This window comes from Vanacampus margaritifer, chromosome 2, assembly GCF_051991255.1.
Source record: "Vanacampus margaritifer isolate UIUO_Vmar chromosome 2, RoL_Vmar_1.0, whole genome shotgun sequence".
Lineage (NCBI taxonomy): Eukaryota > Metazoa > Chordata > Actinopteri > Syngnathiformes > Syngnathidae > Vanacampus > Vanacampus margaritifer.
The window spans coordinates 18,626,687-18,647,900 of NC_135433.1; the positions used below are offsets into that span (position 1 = coordinate 18,626,687).

The 21,214-nt window shown below is 41.4% G+C and overlaps 1 protein-coding gene across 6 annotated transcripts in view; it reads left to right on the plus strand.

Moving 5' to 3' along the window:
* The window catches only part of dnm2a (dynamin 2a), a 37,190-nt gene that overhangs the window by 1,818 nt on the left and 14,158 nt on the right, over positions 1-21,214 (plus strand). For 2 of the 6 annotated variants that reach the window (XM_077559542.1, XM_077559539.1), the window contains exons 2-15: positions 9,515-9,588; positions 9,762-9,911; positions 10,222-10,425; positions 10,543-10,641; positions 10,718-10,878; positions 10,963-11,105; positions 11,183-11,318; positions 11,844-11,911; positions 13,097-13,235; positions 14,707-14,793; positions 14,983-15,053; positions 17,339-17,390; positions 18,392-18,424; positions 20,334-20,444. In XM_077559542.1, coding sequence (XP_077415668.1) covers positions 9,515-9,588; positions 9,762-9,911; positions 10,222-10,425; positions 10,543-10,641; positions 10,718-10,878; positions 10,963-11,105; positions 11,183-11,318; positions 11,844-11,911; positions 13,097-13,235; positions 14,707-14,793; positions 14,983-15,053; positions 17,339-17,390; positions 18,392-18,424; positions 20,334-20,444 — 1,528 coding nt within the window. Of the gene's footprint in view, positions 1-9,514; positions 9,589-9,761; positions 9,912-10,221; positions 10,426-10,542; positions 10,642-10,717; positions 10,879-10,962; positions 11,106-11,182; positions 11,319-11,843; positions 11,912-13,096; positions 13,236-13,710; positions 13,850-14,706; positions 14,794-14,982; positions 15,054-17,338; positions 17,391-18,225; positions 18,238-18,391; positions 18,425-20,333; positions 20,445-21,214 lie in introns of all 6 variants that reach the window. The other 4 variants (XM_077559540.1, XM_077559543.1, XM_077559541.1 and 1 more) reach the window with 4 other exon arrangements.

Below are 21,214 nucleotides of genomic sequence, written 5' to 3' on the forward strand. Positions count from 1 at the left end.
TTTTGCAAATAGTCTCAAACCTTAAAATAAATTGTGGTAATATTATACAGTCATATAGCAGAACCAACAAAACAGCGTTGTGGTTGTATATGAGAGGTTAGCTAAGCATGTCTGCATCCGAGTTTCCAAGTATCTATAGGAATCTAGTTTACATGTTCTCCTGAGGCTTGCATAGGTTTTCTGTGAGCACTCAGGCATTCCTTTCAAATCTGAAAAGCATTGAAGATTCTAACTGAATGGTTGTTTGTCTCTGTATGTCCCTGTGATTGACTGGCATGGCAACCAGTCCAGCATTGACCCTGCCTTGTGCCCAAAGCTGGGATAGGCTTCAGCTCCTTTGTGAGCCTGGTGAAGAATGAACGCGTCTTTCCCTTTACCTACTCAATCATTCAGCTCACTGTGACAATGGTCTGGTGCTGACCTCTTCCATTGCAGTTTTCCAGGTGTGTAGTCCCAACTATGAACCACAACCAGGGTTTTTTTCTGGCTCAAATCGTGACAGAGGTGGTACCATCCTGACTAGGGATGGGCGACTACCGATACCTGGTATCGGCATCGATGCAGATATTTTTTCTTATTTTATTTTAAGGTATCAGTACTCGCGGCGTTCTATGATTAAGAACTAGAAATGTGAAATTAATTAAATTAAGGAAACATTTTATATTGGGATATATAGGTCTTTAAAAAAAAATCACCTGTCAATTTTGGGTGGGGAATTTTATGTACTAGTGTTATTGTATTTGGTATCAGTATCAGTGATGAGTTGAGTATCGGTGTTGTGCTAAAGTACTTACTCTTGTAATAAAAAATGGTATCCCCTGCCAAAGGTTCTTATAACTTTTACCACAGAAAAGTGGAGATTCTTCAAAAAGGTTCCTTGTAAACAGGTATTTAAACTTCAAATACCTGGAACAAAAAAATAATAATTTCATTTTACCCTTCATATCTTGCACTGACAGTTTGCCTTGTTTTTTCCAATTCACACACGTCCTCACCACACACACACACACAGACCGACACACATGCAGAGCTACTTGTGGCTAACTGTAGGTAACTGCAGCTCCGAAATGAGCGCACCGTACCATACTTAATGCATGCATGCTAAAAACAAATGGTAGCATGTATGCTAAAATACAGTAACAAGCATCCTACCACGTGTTTTAAAATGGCAACTGGAGTAAAATGGTGAGTTCAGTTGTACTTTATACTTCAACTATTTAACTCACGGTACTCGCGTTATTCGTTGCTGTACACTTTAACAGGCGTTCACAATGCATTCACACACCGCGGTGCGGCCTCCCACTTTAATTTGGTGGATGCTTCTCTAGCGGTTGGATCCTCCCAGAATGATGGCAAGCCCCGACGTTTTCTTGCTTCCTCACCTTCCGAACCATGGATTCATTGATGTGGAATTATCTCGCAACTGCTCTATTCCCATGTACAACAGCGTAACTGATAGATTGCAGTTTAAATTGTGCCTCGTAAGCATGTCTCGACTTTAAACTGATGCCATTTACGGAGTTCCGCCATAGTTCGACTCGTCTCGACCTCCCGGTCGCTACACATCGCCAAATGGGGTAAATTAAATTAACTACAGGAGACGAGGTCACACTGCAGTCTGGCATTTCATTTGATCTCTTTTTATTTACTTTCTCGTTACATCTCCACATCCGAATACATACAGCGACAACTCCCCTCCCCCCTTCCAGGCCCAACACATGCCAGCAGCCAACCAAGAACAAGCGTAAACCAGACCACCAATCAGAAATGTGCGTTGCCGCAGTAACATTTGCCTCGAAGCTTGGCTGGAAGGAAAACGTCTCCGGAACTTGGTGCACACAAGACAAATTTAACTGCGCCTTATAGTTTCAAAATATGTAAATTTTTCTTGAAAACTTCTTGGGCTGACATTTGCTAGCGTCTCAAACATTTGCCCCTCTGTGGGATATGGGCTCGCAAATGCAGCCCACTTTTCAGTGTTTGCTGGTAAAAATGTTATCCGGTCGTACTAATGCGAGTGCATGTTTCAATGCTCCCTCTGCAATCTACCTATTTAAAACATGGTTAAAAATCGCCTTCTTTTTCACTACTTCAGTATATAAAAAAAATACTCTAGCTCCCATTGCAATAAGAGAGTACCATCTCCTTATCTAAGAGTACGGTCGGAAATACACTCTGAGCACACTCGGCTCCACTCTGACCATTGGGAAACTTAGACAGTATATGATGTGTTCTGAGCTTAAATTGTTCTTCCTTCTGCTACTTCAGTGGAGTAGCAGAAGAAGGTCTTTCGGCTTCAAGGCAAAGCAAGCTAAATAAATAAAAAAATGACGGTCGTATTTTGTTCCAGCACTTGAGTTAAATGAACACATAATAGAAAATCACTTAAAGGCTCATTTTCTGTTTTTCAATTTCCAATTTTTAAACAAAAAAACGTTAGATGAATTGCTGCCGTTCAACGGAGACATCAACGCTGCCTCTGAGCGGACGGAGAAGGGACGGGAATTTCCACATGTGAATATTCTTAACGTGTGTGTGAGTATCTTGAAAACTGTTTGACATTTGTCTCAAAAATGAATTTGTGTGCCCGCTGATCAACAAAACGCACATTCAACGGTTCACAAGCAAACCTGACTATTTACTAATGATACGTCATGATAAATACACACACAACATAAAAAAGTGTAAATCATGGATATATATGTAGATCTGAAAACCGTGGATATATTTGTGCGAATAATTTTGAGACTCATACTCTCCCCATATTGTAAGAGCTGGCCCCTTGCAATTCACTTCTTTTTACACTCAAATAACAGCAACAAATGCCTAAAAGTGCCATGACGTATCAAGTCCACTCCTTCCTATCCATGTCTGTATATATTACCCATCTGTTACACATCACCAAAGCTTCGAAGCATCAAAGTAGATTGCAAAATTTATTCCATGAACATATTATAGCTATTCTTTTATTTTTACACTGTTATCATGAACAGATTACTCCACTTAGAAATTATGAAAAAGTTTGATTCTAACTAACCTGCAGTGCATCCACAGTATAGATTTTGATTAAGATTATATGAGCTTCTTGCTCTTTAGTCTCCCTGCTAAAATGTTATGTCATGGTCTCACCCAGCAACATATTTGAATAACATGGGGCAAAGGAGAGCGTTGCTATTTTTTTCCCAGTGGAGGTGTTTCTCATTTTAACCCAGTCGAGTCGGGTTCAATTGAGTTGGCGCGCTGTTCTGCGTTGATGCAATTTGGGCCCACATTCCCGGTGAGTGTGTCACAGGTGAGCAGAGCGCATTGGATGCTTAGCCTGAGACAAGCTAATCAAATCTCGTCTGCCTTGCGGATTTGTGAATGCTGCTTTCTGTTAACAAGGAGTAGACATCATCTTGTTTAGCTTTTCATTAAGGCCAGTATGAACCCTGACAGATTGAAATACATTCTAAACTGTCTTTCTGTCTCTTGCTAAACGTAAACACTAGCTTTTCTTGGACAATGATTCATTTAATGAGGTTCAAAGTACACTAGACCATCTGACGTCAAACAGTCTATTCTTGGAAGCTTGTCCACTTCTGATTTGTCCGGATTCCCGTACAAAAAAAAAAAGCGTGTCCAAGTTATACAATTGAACATTAAAACAAACAGACTGCGATAACGCAAGACCTTAGTTATGTGCTTTATTATAATGCCTACTTCATACTGTATTTTGTTTGATAGATTTGCTTTTCTTGTTGCTGACATTGTCTTTTTGTTCTGGAATATATTTTCATTTATTAGCATCTCCTACTCTGTCTATTTTGCTTTATAACAAGTAATTGTTAGGTATGTTGATGCTTCAAACTACCGTACATGGCTTCTTTTATGGGTTGTGCCCTCGATTTATGTTGTCTGTTGTGCTATAACAGTTAAAATATTGTCCTCTAGTATGCAAAAGAAGCATTGCTGTAGTGTCTAAATCAAATTTCCCAATAGTATCAAAAAGTTCATGCTAAACCTATAATTATTTTTAACATTCTAACCCAGGGTAGGAAAACTTATGTGCTCAAGTTGAGGTCACATTTGATTTTTAGAACGGCCACATTAGGCGTTAGATGTTTTAAAAATGTATTTGTAAAATAGTTAAAGGGACAGCAGCGTAAAAATGAACTTTTTGGAGCTTTTAGCCATGTTAAAATGCTAATTTCTCACCAAAAATATCACTGAAGTGGTGTTTTCGTCCATTCGCCTCTCTATGAGAAATTCTAGGTCATTGTGCTCTCCAAGCGCCCCTCCCAGTCTGAGAAAACAAGCTGTTGGAACTTTTTGACGTCATTAGGTGCGGCCCCACCCCCGCACCGCGTCTGCAAACTAAACGCAGAATTGAACATCTCCATCCAATTTCCACATGTAAAGAATACGCAGTTGTACTACAACTGCTGGCGGGGTTTGCGTGGACACACAGAGCTCCGTGGCAGCAACCTCTGATTGAGAGGCGCGCGGCAACCACTCGGGGAGAGGCGGGGTTTTACTGAACCGAGCATTTTACTTCCGCATTAGAAAAATAGCCATCAAAATACCCAATATTTCATAAAAAATTACATCACCATGGTGTCAAAGGTAAGATTTAATCATTATATGCCTGGAAGGGCTTACAATTCCGTGATGTACTTAATCCCTTTAATTTTAATAAAATTAACATTTTTATTTGTTTGTTTCATGGATTATAAATAATTAACCAATTGTTTAATAAGATGAATGAATAAAAAAAGCAACTAACAAATACATTAGATTTAATCAGTTTTAGGGAAAAAAAGGTCCAGATAAAAATCAACAAATATTACAGGACTCCTAATGTCAATTATTTAAGAACAGATTGGGCCATCTATGGCCCACAGTCAGTGTTTTGAGTGAAAAAAAAAATAAATGCTGGTACTCCCCTTATTTGACTGTTGCCAGATTAGAGATTAGGTAACAGCAAATCATCATGTTAATTAATTAATAAATAAATAGATAACAGATAATAATTGATGAATGAATTACTTTTTTCATTTGAGTACCCGGGTTTGTCCATCAACTTTTGCTCGATGGAACTTTTAACGACATGTCCAAGTGCATGTCGGTTGAGCTGTGTTAAAGTAAACCATTTTAATTTGTAAACTTTTTATGCTTAAAATGACTGCAGTCAATTCAGCAGAATTTGGCATTACAGTAGGGTTGCACTGATTTTGTTTAAAAAAAAAAATATTGTACACGAGTTATCTTGTCAAAACGGAGAGATTTTCAAACTAAATATAAAGGCATAAAACAGTATAACGGAAGCATTAAAGTAAACAATGAGCATCAATAAGAAGGTTGTCTGCACTCAGATTAAAAAAAAAAAGGATGAAGAAGGTGAGAATTATACATCCCCTCTAGGGAAGTCCAGGGGCATGCTGTATCTATCTATCTATACATGGTCACATAATGTTATCTAAGCAGGGTTGGAAGGGTTGATTTTAAAATGTATTCTGATACAGTTTCTAGTTGCCTGTTAAAAAATGTACACTAGTTGATATTGTAATCCATCCATCTATTTTACGAACTGCTTGTAATCACGAGAGTCCAAGTATCGTAATATTATAGTAAGGCAAATTCATATGTATTACTTTCGGATTAATCCAATTCCAAATAGGCCAATGATGACTAAATAAAAGCAAATATCACTATACAGTGGCCCCCCGCTATTTGCATTAGGCGGGCGGCACAGTGGATTTCTGGCCTCTCAGTGGATTTCAGTCTCTCAGTGCTGAGGACGAGAGATCAAGTCCAAGCTTTGGCCTTCCTGGGTCGAGTTTGCATGTTCTCCCCGTGCCTGCGTGTGTTTTCCCTCCGGGTTCTCCGGTTTCCTCCCACATTCCAAAGACATGCATGGCAGATTAATTGAGCGCTTTGAATTGTTTTTAGGTGTGATTCTGAGCGTGCATGGTTGCCTGTCTCGTTGTCCTGCGATTGGCTGGCAACCTGTCCGAAGCCGGCTGGGATAGGCCACGACCCTTGTGAGGAATAAGTGTTTAAGAAAATGGATTGATGGATGGGACATTGGGCAAATGTATGATTGAGACACCTGTGCAATGTGAATCTGCTGGGTTCACGTGCTGTTTGTATCATTTGTTGATGTTGTTAGCAGTCATTACTGAGGCTGCACCTTCTTTTGGAATTAGTGTCACAAAATGCAGAAGAAAAAGCTAAATGCTTCACAAGACGCATGGGGAATATTCTATTGTGTTATAAGCCGGGTTTGTGTGGAGTTTTTTTTTTGTCATTCTGACTGAATACCTCTGGTCAACTGGTTACATTGTGTCACTTTATTAAGAGCAGTCTTTTTACAGCACCGATCGCGAACAATGCAAACATTGTGGTTTATCAAAATGGTGCTTATTTATATACTTAGCACAGTAGTTGTGATTGTTTGAACACTTTTAGTGAAGCAACAGCTTGATTAAAAACAAGTTACAAATAGTTTTGTCCTGTTGTAGACAAGCTCTGGTAAAGCGCCACCATTTTCAAGTGGGCAAACGATTACGTCACTATGCGTGTACGTTAAGACAGAGAATCTGCAAACTGGACGCAGTCTTGCTATTCTGAATCATTTAATCATCGGATAGCAAAAGGAATATAGTACCCCTGTCAATCCAAATGAAACTCTGTTTAGATTCGGTCTTTTTATTCCAATTGAGGTGTTTATGTGGAGCATTTTCATTCTGTTTGTTTCATTCTAACTGGAATACATGGTTATAGCAATGTTTATTTTTCTTAATTTGTCCTCTGTAACTCATGACATTATTATTAGCTAAAAGCTCGGAATTTGTTTTAGTAAACGTAAACCCAATTTACATGTCAGCGTCTGCACTTTTGTTTTACTGGCTCGTTTTCAGTGATGACAGTTCTGGTGACATGGATGTCCCATGGTGGAGGAAGGGCATCCTATCTCCACACCACCAGCCGTCCTGGGTGGAGGCCTTTGTCATATCTGCTGCTATCTGCCTTATGTTGTGAATGAAATGCTGCCGTGCTGTTGTAGTGCCATTATAAACCCATTAGTCAACTGAGGTATTGAGACACTGTATATATATTGAAGTTTATTTCACCCCAAGAGAATATGATGCAGGGGAGCCGCCATCTTCTCTCCCTACCGTCCTCTCCCTCTTTCCTCTTTCTCCAGAGAGAGAGTCGCACGCCGACGCTCGGCCTCACACATCCATAATGCATGAAATGATACACAATCTGCTCAGCTTCGTCTATCATTTACAGCCCATCAATAATGGAATCTGGGCTTTTTGCCTCCCTTTCAATAAGCCGTTGGTATTAAAGCACCTCTTTTTGTGAAGACGACTACGCGGATAGCTCTTTTATGGACGCTTTGTGCCTCTGCTTGAATAGACCTGTGGAACGTTTCAACAGTTTGATCAGCAATATTTCGCTGAAACGCCAATAATTTCGCTCGCAATGTGGAGGTGTTAGGCAGTCACCACCACTCTCGCAACAATTCTGGACCGTGTGCCGCTCCAACAAATCCCTCCATGCTTCACATTATGTGCATGACACAGCACCGACAGTTTTGTGCTGATGTAAGAGCCATCTAGAACCGTCACCCGTTGTGTCCTTCCATAACCGCTGCCCTGTTATAAAGACCACAGGACTTCTTTTCCGGCCCCGGCGCTGACTCACTGCTTCCAGGATGAAGTCAGCAAGGACCGACATGGTCCGCCAGAGCGTACGATCCGGCAGATGTAAGGAAAACGTCGCTGGGCGGGAGTGGGTTATTGCCCCCAGATGTTGAATGCTAAGAAGTGGGAGGGGCAGATGAACAAATGATGTTGGCCTTGCGGTTAAATAGTCATCCACATGAACCATGATTACCCAGCCTATAGGTGTCCTCTCCCCTTAACACGACATGCACTGACTGACAGCTTTTGTTCGTTTGTGTTGCCGTCATCGATTGTCTCTGAGAAGGCATTACTGTGGCTGAAAGCACTTGTATTGACACAGGGTGGGTTTGCACAAAAGCTCATTGAAGCCATTAGCCCCGCTTGTTCCTTAAACTTGAACAATTACAACCGTTGTTCACTCTAAAAAGCCATAAAGGCTGATAGGGCTGTAAAGGATCATGCACTCATGAATGACTTCATATACAGTAATGTCTATTTTTAACAACGGGAAATATAAAGATATAAAGACAATGGCAATTAGTGAATACAAAAATGAAATAAACTGATTTCATAAAGTGAAATAAACCCATTTCATAAAGTGTAATTAAGCCAAAAGTGACTTGTTTAGTGCTCTTTGCAAGCAGCCAATCCATATTGCAGTGGAACTTTGCCTGCTTTGGAGTACCCTCAAAAAAGAAAAAGAAAAAAGCTCCTTAGGACAGTTTTTAGCTGTAGTTATAGGCCCATGCCTCGTAAACACGCTGTAACATTTGTGTGTTGTGTACCTTTAAGTGGCGTGGTCTCCTGTTGACCAATGTCATTATGCATTCCAACCCCCCATAAAACATTATTTTTTAAACATCTGATATGTTATAATGAAAAATAGCACGCCAAAGTAACCACTCAGTAATTAAAAATAATTAAACAGTTTGTGCATCATGATGTCATGCTTAGTTTCTGCTGCATTCACCTTGGCCACAAGGGTGCATTATATTATCTACATCGTACATAAACTACACGAACAAGAGATTGACAACTGCTCAATAAGCTGTTGTAACAGTCGTTTTCCATGATAAAGAATTTGTGTCTGAGTATGGTTATATTGTCTCTGCATGTGTTGCTGCATTATTTTGTTAGCTTGTTTGTCTGTATTTAGGCTAGCAGACTTTAATGAGACTTTATGTGGTTTGGTTAAATGCAATAAGTTGTGTCACCCATAAGTCGAAGTACCACTGTATTTTGATTTGAATGTAGTTTAAGTGTGCTACAATCTCACGGAATCCAATGCAATTGTTGAAAATAATTCTTCTTAAAAAAAAAAGAAAGAAGAAAAGCTCAGTTTAATGGATATTTGTATTTGATCTCTAAGTGCTGCCTGTTCTTATGAAATCACAGTCTGTCATGAGTCATTATCGACAAAGCTGTTCTGACAGCTGCTCAGTCCCAAAGTTTACTAATTAAACAGGAGCTAAAATGTAGAATTCCTCACTGGTAAAAAAAAAAAAACGAAAGTGTGGAACTTTTGGGTATTTGATTTTTTTCCCCCTAGAGCAGTGTGCGTGAGTGTGCATAAATGGCCCTATAAAGACGCGACAAAATGACTTTGTCACATTTGATTTGGTGTGTTTGAAGGGTGCAAGGTGTGAAATCCACCCCCATGCCCGTCAATCTTCACGAAGCCATGCTGTGTGGCCAAAGTGAAGTGAGAGTGTTGCAGATAAATGGCCTTCTTTTGCTTTCTGTCTGTGCCTCTGTCTCTTTTGTCTGCCGGCCCTGTTACCCAACATGTTTTCATGTCGGCTGTTTGTTGAACTCGCTCTCTCTCTGTCTCACCCAAGGGACTTTCTTCCGCGAGGATCTGGCATTGTTACCCGCAGACCTCTCATTTTGCAGCTGGTCAACAATAAAGCAGGTGAGTCTGTCAGTTTTGTAACGACAACCTAACGTTGTCACTGTTCTGCAATGTGGCCCCTCTGGCACAGTGCTCGAGGCTATGCTCCCTGTCTGATGCCATCTTGCCGTCTTAATTTAATATTCCCTCATCCCCTTTTTGTCCTTTCCCTGTCCTCCAACCTTCGTGCCTAGAATATGCCGAGTTCTTGCACTGCAAGTCAAAGAAGTTTGTGGATTTTGAAGAGGTGCGTGCAGAAATCGAAGCGGAGACTGACAGGATAACAGGCTCCAACAAAGGCATCTCCAGCATCCCAATCAACTTGAGGGTCTTCTCTCCGCATGGTATTGAATTACAATCAAATGCATGCTGCTATATCCATGGGTCATTATTATACATATCACGTTATATGGATGATTTTATGATGTACAAAAATTGACTGCCAAGTGGCAACACAAATTTTGTACTGTACAGTATTGGATTTTCTCAAATGGCAGCCCAGGTGCCATAAATATAAATTTAAATATAAAGGAAAGCATAATTTATTTCAGTCCATCCCATGCTGGGAGTAGGATATTGATGCACCGAGGGGAGTATGATCATAGTTTTAACCTTTTAAGGTAAAACTTTATAACCTTTGTCCACTTGACACAGTTTTGAACCTGACACTGATCGACCTTCCGGGAATGACCAAAGTCGCCGTGGGAGACCAGCCGGTAGACATCGAACATCAGATCAGAGACATGCTGTTGCAGTTCATCACGAAGGACAGCTGCCTGATCCTGGCTGTCACACCCGCTAACACCGACTTGGCCAACTCGGACGCCCTAAAGATCGCCAAAGAGGTGGACCCACAGGGTAAGCACGTGCATTTGGCATCTAGTTTGTACTCCTCTCTATTAAACCTGTTGTTTAATAATTAATCTTGGTTTACGTCCATGCGTCACTTTTGTAAAATATGGTACATATGTGCAGGTTTGCGCACCATTGGCGTCATCACAAAACTGGACCTGATGGACGAAGGAACGGATGCAAAGGATATCCTTGAAAATAAACTTTTGCCGCTACGAAGAGGCGAGGCATTTAAATGCAGCTCATCTACGGATGTTGATTTGTTGATTCTAACCTGAGTGTTTTGTTGTCTGCACAGGCTACATTGGTGTGGTGAACCGCAGTCAGAAAGACATTGATGGCAAGAAGGACATTCGTGCTGCTCTGGCAGCTGAGAGGAAGTTCTTCCTTTCCCACCCTGCTTACAGACACATGGCAGAGCGAATGGGCACGCCGCATCTTCAAAAGGCTCTCAACCAGGTATGATTCCACGTCTCAATTAAAAAAAAAAAAAAAGTCATGCATGGCTCTCAAAAATAAATCCTCACCCTTTCCCGCCTGCAGCAATTGACCAATCACATCAGGGACACACTTCCTGGTCTGCGCAGCAAGCTACAAAGTCAGATGCTCTCCTTGGAGAAGGAGGTAGAGGAGTACAAGAACTTCCGTCCAGATGACCCGACGCGCAAGACCAAGGCTTTGTTGCAGTGAGTACACTTAAAAGGCACAGTCAGTCAACACACCACAAGCATATTTTTATTCTTCCTCCTCTTCATCATCGCAGGATGGTGCAGCAGTTTGGTGTGGACTTTGAGAAGTGCATTGAAGGCTCCGGAGATCAGGTGGACACCAACGAATTGTCTGGCGGTGCCAAGATCAACCGCATCTTCCACGAACGCTTCCCGTTTGAGCTAGTCAAGGTTGGTAGTGTACTTTCTATTTATGAAGAAGCAAATATCAAGCGACAGTTCCAAAGCAGGGTCCACACAGCAACAGATTCTTTGAATGTGAGAGACCTCACATTTGATGCAGAACAAAATTGCCCAATGGCTGAATGCTTTTATCGTGTGTGGTGTACTCTTAATGGCCAACATAGCACGTCACAGACATATAAATAAATAGAATAAGCTAAGCTGTTATTTTTTTCTGGTTTCCACACTGCAGTTGCAAATTCTTCTCATTGTATTTTTTTATAGTGGTGAGTAAGTTGTGAGACATTTTATACAATACTCAATACAACCAGTTGCTCCTCGATTTGTGTCTGGCATCAGTGCGAGCTTCAAGCTTTTGTTTCCAAATTGGATATTGTTCAGATTCAGATTCATGTCACACATTCTAATAACTTGCTCACTTCCTAATGTTGTTAAAATCCAGGTGTCCTATAACTTTGATGAGTTTTGTTGTCACAGTTGCAATATTTGTCTTTGTTTTCCCAATCTCTGCAGATTGTATTTGATGAGAAAGAGCTGCGGCGGGAAATCAGTCACGCAATCAAGAATGTTCATGGTGTCAGGCAAGTGCAGCACAACAGCTAACCTTTCTCACTGTTTATGTTCACTTTGTTGATTTTACAGTTATTCTATCATTCATAGTTTTTAATCAAGCGGAGATGAATTTCGAGTTCTCGAGAATTATATTTCCTGTGTTGAAAATGTCTTCCTTTTGTCTCCTCACTGCAAGTCTGCCAGCTGCTTTTCTGCGCTGAGGAATTTAGTTCTTGTTTTGTGTTACATTTGCCTTTTGTCTACATTTGTTATGTGGTGCCCTAATTTCATTCGCATCATGTAGTTTGTGTTTGAGGATTTAACTGTATCTCTTGGGAAATAATGTTGGTCTGTTGCATCCATTTGTTCCATTTAGAATTTTTCCACGTTTTGTGTGTTATGACAGTATGTGAGATCTGAAAATGAGCCAAAAAACAAACAAAACAAACGTCCTCAATTAAAAATCAATTATGTCAATAAAAAAGCAAATGGCATTGATGTCATTTGAATGCACTGTCCTATCACTAACCTACACTGTGTACTCTTTATAAAGTACTTACAGTGGAAATTTGTATGAAATCCACTTCTGTGCCATAAATGTAAAACAATCAAACAAAGATGGGCACTTCTATCATCACTTCCCGTCAATGATGACACCAACCTTTCAGGGCATATAAAATGACGCGAAGCCTAAAAAAAAAATATATGGTCTGAGCACCGACTGAAGCAGGCTTGAGTCCATTGATCATTCCGTGTATTTTTGCAAGGCTTCGCGCCATAAAGCATTCGGCAACAATGTGGAAGCACTCGGTGAACCTTGGGCATCGTCATCGACGGGAATTTACGATTAACGGAGGTTCCCAGCTTTGTAATCAATTGGCACACAATAAGTACAGCAGTAACATGCATGTGCATGCCTGTGACAGCATCATTAATTGTGTAGCAGTCATCACATCATAAGTTCATATATCGGGACTGCCATTAAACAGATTTAAATTAATCCACAACTGCACTGCAATCAAGAAAAATGGTAGAAAATGTCCCGTTTCCGTTACATTTCCTGTTGTCAATGTCGGTGTTTTGTTTCTTCATAGATACTCTTTGTTTGTTTTGTTTGCTCATCCATTCGTGTGCATGTCGTTCTATGGTCCACATGTGTGTTAACTGTCTCGTATGTCTGTACGCGTGTGCCTTGTCTCTCTATGCATCCTCAGAACGGGGCTGTTCACTCCAGACATGGCGTTCGAGGTCATCGTGAAAAAGCAGATCGTTAAGCTGAAAACGCCCTGTCTCAAATGTATCGATCTGGTCATTCAGGAGCTCATCAACACAGTCAGGCAGTGCTCCAACAAGGTACTGCGGATGATCAGCATCTCTCGACCCGGCTTGAGAACGCAGGGCGAGCGTGGGCCGCATGAGGGGCGGGTACACTTGATGTGAACCCTGTGTTCAGGCGCTGCTGTCGTGTTGTGGAGTGTTGTGACGGGTGACGTGTTGTCAGGTTACGAGATGTTTCAGGGCTTGTCTGAGCATCTCTCTTCTTTCCTGGACAAGCCGCAGGTCGTACAACTCGGAACTCTAAAAAGGTGGTGCTCCTTAAGATGTAATTCGGCCCTTGAGTTGGAGTTGACGTGTCCAAAAAGTGTGAAAACCTTTGGCTTGTCCGCCTCTTGCCTGTTTCTTCTAGTAAACGACTGAAAATGACTAACTGAACACAGACCCTGTCTTCTCTCTCCCTGTTTCTTTTTTTCTTCCCTTTTCCTTCCTTTGTCTTTCTCCATCTGCCACACAACAAAACGCACTCTTCTAACCTTGCGGGCATCTGCAGAACGGGGCTCTTCACCCCCGACTTGGCTTTCGAGGCAATTGTCAAAAAGCTGATCCTCAAACTCAAAGAGCCCAGCCTCAAATGCGTGGATCTGGTGGTGTCCGAGCTCACCGCCCTGGCTATGAAGTGTGCCGTTAAGGTAACCGTGGGACACGCCCGCTGGGAGAATGGCATGGAAATAGAAGCGACGCCTCTCATTGAAGTCAGCTTCACACCTTTATTTTACTTCCTTGTGTGACCCGGCCCAACCCCCCCCCCCCCCCCCCAAGCCATTTGTGTCCCCATTTTGTAAAATATGTCAGTAAAATATGTCAGAGATTTTAAGCACAATTTAAAATGTCCTCGCCAGTAGATCATTGAAGTGTCGTTTCCACGTTGCTTCCTCCCTCTTCTCTCCATGCCCAAATTCCAACCTGGGCCGCCCGGCTACGCTTCCCCACTGAGCCACATTGGCATTCAGATGGACTTGGAGGGATGCGGTGAGGGGTGGCTATTACTGTAATGGGCCCTGAAGGCGCTGTGCACTGAGTTGCCATAGCAACAGTGCTCCACTGCCCCCTTGTGGACAGAGGAGGACCCTTCACTACATCCCACCTATGCTTTTTCACAATCTGTCACTTTCCATTCTCATCCAGCCTTTCAAATGTATACAATCAGCCAGAGGTGACTATTAAAAATGGAATCCTTTTAGCTAGCTCCTCAAGCACCAATTTTTACAAACATAATCTTTTCATCTGGCTGATGGTAAACTCATTACTTCCTCCTATAAAGAGATGGCTGCCTTGTATTGCCCGACCGACTGTTTGTGTTTTCTAAAGCGTGTCGCCTTGAAATGGCACTTGACCGTGTCCTTCCCTTTTCTTTGTTCTCATCTTTATTATTCTCACTTCTCACTCCTGTCCTCTCTCTATTGGTAAGTCGTCCTAGGTCAACACTCGCATGTCTACACCAGTCTTTTTTTTAGTCAAGCGCTGCATGAGCTATCTTGTCTTTCAGCTCAATTCCTACCCAAGGCTGCGAGAGGAGACCGAGAGGATTGTGACCACTCACATCAGAGAAAGGGAAGGAAAAAGCAAAGACCAGGTGGGCTAGATGATATTGATGTTGATCTATAAATGTAAATCTCAACCATTTGAATAGTTTATGTTCCGACATGTATAATAACACTTTTGATGTTTTTTGTTCACTGTGACAAATTAAGAGCGTGTCTCTAGTCATCATGTTTAACTTTGACCTCTCTGTTCTAATTGTGATGTTCTGGTTCAAATGAAGGTTCTACTGCTGATTGACATTGAGCTGTCCTATATCAACACCAACCACGAGGACTTCATTGGCTTTGCTAAGTATGCACCTCCAGCTTTTCCGTCCTTCTCTCTTCCTCGCCTGACTTACAGCTTGTTTTCAGCGGCAGTACTGATTAAGTTCCTTATTAAGTGCTCGTCATACTTAAAAAGGAAGATGCCCTGTAATCATAATGAAACAATATGTCGAATTTATGTCATTTTACTCATTGAAAAAGTTGCAAACACTAAGCTGCTTGGAAGCTGCAATTCATCCATGCTTGAACTCGCCAGCCTGGAATGAAAAGGCAACCAAACTGTATTACTGTCTCTTCAGTCAAATGCACAACCAAAAGCCGTTCTCTTTTACTCTTGATGAGAGGTGTGAGCATGTCAGCATGTGAAGGCCGACTAGTGACATTCGGTCCAGCCGTTGAAATCTCTAGTCATGGAAACTCACTCCTTTCATTTACCAACAATTTATTTTAAAACTTAATTTTAAATAGTTTTCTTTCAACCAATACAGTAACACGTCAACGTAATACTTAGATAGTTAGACGCACATCCTCATTGTGCATTGGTGATTGTAGTGTCCTCTTTTTGCCTTTTATAATCAGTAAGCTTTTCTCACGTATCCTCAAACTGCATCTCTTGTAGTCTCATTTTATGCCTTTTTCCATAAGAAATAATTCCTCAACCTACAGCCGCCATCCTCAATCAGTGCTTCAACTTGAAACTACAATTTTGCAATTGGATTTTATTCGCTGATAGCAGCACTTGAACAAAATGCATATCCTTTTCTTATATTATTACTTAGATTCCACAAGTTAAGTTTTTTACATGTTTTCCCCACCCATCTTTATTGCAGTATTGCAAGTGTTGCATTTTAATTTCGAACTATTTGAGTTTGAATTATTTTATATTATTATTATTATTATTACTATTATCATCTCATGACTTGGCAAATATTTTCCACTTATTCCACATGACTGACATAATGCAATTAATCAACTTGCCACATCATTCACTAACCAAGCACACAAAGTCACAGATTAACTTTCCGTACACAGCAAATTGGTCAGTGTTAAATTCCCAGCGTTCGATCAAATATTCAGTAAGCAGTGTTAACACTTTTAGGATAAAAAGTTACACTGTGAGAGTAAATTTCCTCGAGTGCTGGGGTGTAGGTTGGGTGTAACCTGAAGAGCACTACCTTGAATGTTAAATTGACCACACCCTCATTACGGGTGAAGGACAAACTTTTCAATTTTCAATGAGTTGTTGTTGTTGCGGCGGCGTGACTCAGTGGTAGAGTGGTCGTCTCCCTGTTCTTGAGATCCCCGGGTCAATCCCAGGCCAGTTTGACTATGTCAGAGTATCCTTGAGAAAGATACAGAACCCCCTAGTTGCTCCCGATGCCGTGTCATCAGTAGTCAAAATGTAAAGCGATTTGAGGGCCTTGTAAGGAGGAAAATTGCAATATAAATCAAGTACCTTTTACCAGAGTAAAGTGTTGTTTTAGTTACATTTTTAACACTTACACTAGTGTAATACACTTATAAGTTTTATAGGTTTGGCAGAATAAAATTTTTAACACTGACACTAGTGTAGAGTACTCACAACACTACTCAGTGTTTACCAGTGCATATTTTTAACTATACAGTGTTGGAGTAACACTGGTTAAGTGTGAAAAAAGTAACACTTTGAAAAGTGTCAGATTTACGCTCATTGGTGTGGACACATGTAAGCACTTTTCTAGTGTTAGATTTAACAATTTTGCTGTGTACTTTTAGCGCAGTGTGCCATCAACAGGGCTGTGCTAATATTACTGCACTGACAACCAAATTTCTGACTCTTAAAAAAGTGTTAGGATTTCGTGGAATCTCTGTTTGACCGCACATGCTCAGTGTAATGGTAGCTGCTAGATGCGTCTGCTCGGTGTGTGTGTGTATGTTGTGGCATTTGACAAAGCAAGTCGGTGTGTGCACTTGGAGTCTCGCATCTGCATGGCGAGTGGATTCCGCTATATAATGCGTCGGAGCTAAAATGGGGCTCTTTAACGGTTCTTATGACATCACTTTCAGTCTTGACCACAGAAGGCTGGATGATGGTAGCCCCCCGGGGTACAGCAACAACAGGTGGGATGTAGGGGTCTGTATATGTGTGTGCGTGCGTGTGTGTGTGTTTGTGTGTGAGTGTAAGAGAAAGATTTCTTCTTGTTACTCTCAAACCAGGCTGTAAACAATGCGGTGCTTTCTACAAACAAAATGGGAGTGGCATGGATGTTCTTTTAGTTCCAGTGCTGTCTGTGCTCACTGTGTCGTCTGTCCGTCTTTGTGTAATCACAGTGCACAGCAGAGGAATACAGCAGCCAACAAGAAGCGGGCCATTCCCAACCAGGTATGTTCCATCAGCTGCAGTTGGCCTTTTCACAACTGTCAAATTTAATCTCCCCTGATGGATTCCTCCCATTAGCAAGCCTATTAATTATACCTGTCTGTAGTGCAGATTTAGGCCATGGCTTTTACCGTAATCTGCCTTGACCTATGTAGCTGCTAATAAGATCCACCTTGTTCATCATTTTAACTGCAGGATGTGCTTATTATTTAAACTAATATCCAGATTTGTGTGACTTAAGTCGCTGTTGTTAAGTGAAAAGCTGACATTTAGACAACCCCCAAATCCCCATCTCCCCGCTTTGCTGCAGCCCTCACCTTTTTTTTGTTTTTTAAACTTGCAACTACGTTTGCATGTGAGTGTCTGGGCATGTTCTTCTACTACAATTAAGCATTTAATGCCCTAATTGTAATTTTTGGTTTTGTTACATTAACTCACCGGTGTCTTTTGTATAGAAATTGAGAGTGTGCATGAACCTGGCGCATGTCACCTGCGCTATAAGCTATGACATAACCAAACTGTGGTTTAGGTGAAGTCATTTCTAATTGCATGTAACTCTCTTGCTCTCTCTCCCTTGTCTCTTGTATTTTTGTCTCATGGATTCCATTCCTTCCTTCCTTCCTTTCTTTCTCTCTTTCTTTCCTTTCTTCTTCCTTTCTATTTCCTTTCTTCTTCCTTCCTTCCTTCCAATTTCTATTTCCTTTTTTCTTCCTCCCCTCCTTTGTTCTCCCCTTTCTTCACACCTGCCTGCTTCCTCACTTCTTCCGACTGTGGTTTTTTGCTACATCCTTCTTTTTTTGCTTTAATCCCCCTCCCCTCCCCTCCCCTATTACCACAGGGTGAAATTCTGGTAAGTACTCACTGATATAAGCCGCACCTTGTCAGGCAAGGCAGCAGAGAGGTAAGGCTGAGCAGCAGAACCAAGGCCGTCGCGGACAGGGCAAGCCGGGAGACAAGCGAAAGTCATTGCTGTCACCATAATGAGTTGTGTTAACCCTCTACAGCTGGGCGTTTTTGGTGAGGTCCTGGAGGAGAAGGTAGAGTCTCCGGACTGATTGCAGTCCTCCCAGTGCCTTGCAGTTACCAGTAATTTGGAACTGCCTGTGCTCTGTTAATTGTTTTATAACAGACCGTAATTGTCTGCAATTCTCTCCATGCCACTAACATTCAAAGCCCAATGACACACACCTGTTGCCACTGTGATAGACGGTGCTGGTTCTCGTTGTCTTCAGGCTCTCGCCTCTGCTGCCGACTCAAAAGTCTGTCTCGTCTCAACCCAGACTTCATTGGGGAGTCTGGGCCATCCAATCAACAACACACATTCATCGTGTCTCATCCATGCATGTCAACTTAACATTTTATTGAAAGCAAATTAAGAATGTCATATTCACTTTGCATAAAAACACTTATTTTAATGACTGCCAATTTTAGCATACATTTCTGTCCTGCTTCTCTTGCTGATTAAGGTGACGGGTTCTTGGTTCTGAATTACTGACACTGAAAACCAATTTAATGTGATATGCTATGTTCTAATCTTGTGTTTAGCCTCTGCTACAACTTGACTGATTAACTTTACAGTTTACCAGGGGTAGAGTTTGTGGAAAAACATGCGATACAATATTGGCATATTTTGATTCAAAGGTTTATTTTGAACATGGAAATAGAAAGAAAACAATTAACAAAAGGCAATAAAACACCACTTTTACATGCTCAAAAAGAAGCCACTAAAATATACATGACTTGACAGTACAGTAATTTATTGATTGTTTTTTTTTTGCGAACACATAGTATAAACACACAAATTAAATATCTGTAAATGTCACAAACATAAACAGAATTTACTGCCCGATTGAAAAGTACTAGAACTAAAACTTATGACGACAGTGTAATGCTAGCCAAAACGATAATGTCATGTCATGTCACTATACAGTATATGGGAAGAAAATCTACAATACAAAAGTGTACTGAAGTCAATTGGCTGTGATACGTCACAATGACTGATCATTTAATACAAAGATAAGCATGCTCCTCTCATGTTCATAATTGTAGTCTAAGGAAACAGTGAAGTATTGCATAAACCACAATAAATGGGTGTATCACAATAATTACTTGAATATTTTGTCTGACCCGTCTTTCCATCACATACTACTAACAGTGTGCAAAGAAAATTATCTGAACATTTGTGTGTCAGCATCTTTCACCGATTCCTGCAGAGAAACAATTTTGAGGTTCTGAACAAGTTATTTTTACTGGCAAGGCAAGCTGGAGTTCTTAATGTGCCGCACTTTCCCGTCCGTGTTTATCTTGGCGCCTACCAACTAGGAGCTTTCTTTCTCATAAAGTAGTTGGCCTGAGCGAGCAACTGCGGGACAATTATTTAAATGTGTCCGTTTGCACTTGAAATAATCAGAAGTTGTCTGATCTCATCTCTTGTTCATCCCAGATCTTAGTTCAGTGAAAAAATGAACTTCCATATAGAAATGTGTATGAAGCACTCTGCTTGTCATGCTTAGCATGCCAAAATTAACCCCACTAACCCGCCCTCTTGTTTCAAGGCTGACACTTGCATACTAATGTCACCTCTTGAGCCGTCTGAGCAACATCTGCTTTTATTTGTGGCCTTTTCTGTGGAGTCAAAAAGGACTAATGGTGCTTATACCATCATCATGTGTTGTGCATGTAGCACTGTCTTGTACGTCATGTCCATTCTCCGTGAAACTCCTGCCTCTGTGTCATAACTTAACAGTCATATAAAGAGTTGAACATGTTTAATTTAGGATAGAAAATAACTAAGGTAAGTTGGTAAGTTTTTATTCACGTCATTCACATCTCAGTATTGATGATTCTATATGTTATCGGGGTCCTTGCCACAAGGCATGCTGTCATGACAAATCTTGATTCTGACACCCCCTCCCCCCATTCCTCCCCCTCACATATTTTGATCAGGTGATCAGGAAAGGCTGGTTGACCCTCAACATTAGCATAATGAAGGGGGGCTCCAAGGAGTACTGGTTCGTCCTCACCGCAGAATCCCTGTCCTGGTACAAAGACGAGGAGGTGAGAGGTTTCTTCATCCCACTGGCTAGCTTGAGCGTGTATGTGTGCGTGTGTGTCCCAGCCCAGCCTAACCAATGTGCAGACTACTGTTCAGCTGAAGCCGGATGAACAGGTAGTCTGAACACTGGGCAGGCGGGGGGGTGAGGAGGCCTCGGGTGGGAGGAAGGACCCTGAGGTCAGTGTGGCCGCTGGTCGCGCGTTACTTGGGACAGAGTACACAGAGATTAAACATTACCTTGAGGGCAAGCGTTGAGAAGTCACATACATGTTGTAGTTCATGTTTCTTTTCAAGTATACTGCAGTATTACTTCTTCCAAAGGAAGCCTGCAGCGTAATTTGAACAGTTTTTAAAAAATTTTTTATGGCTCTAGCACATGCATGCAATTAACTACGCCACATTTTTAAATATTTGCATTTTCGAAAGAATTTTTAGCACAGTAACACACAAGCCTGTCATTTTGTGTTAAAGGCCATGCACTAAGTGGCTTTTACTTCAGAATATCTGAAAAGTTCAAACCGAACGCAAAATCACGTTGCCATAGGTTCATGAAAAATAACACTGCAAATGTGCTACTCACCGCTTTGTCATCTTTTCCGTGGCCTCGTTCCCATCCAATAAACTAAAGCGTTCAAGTTAGACCACGGCCGGCGGCCTCGAACGCTAACTGAACACGTTGCACTTTCTTACGCTGCCCACCGCCAAGAGAGAGAGGGGGGGGAGAGCGGCAACGCGAGCTGGGAGGATGGTGGAGGCAAACTGACGTGGCAGG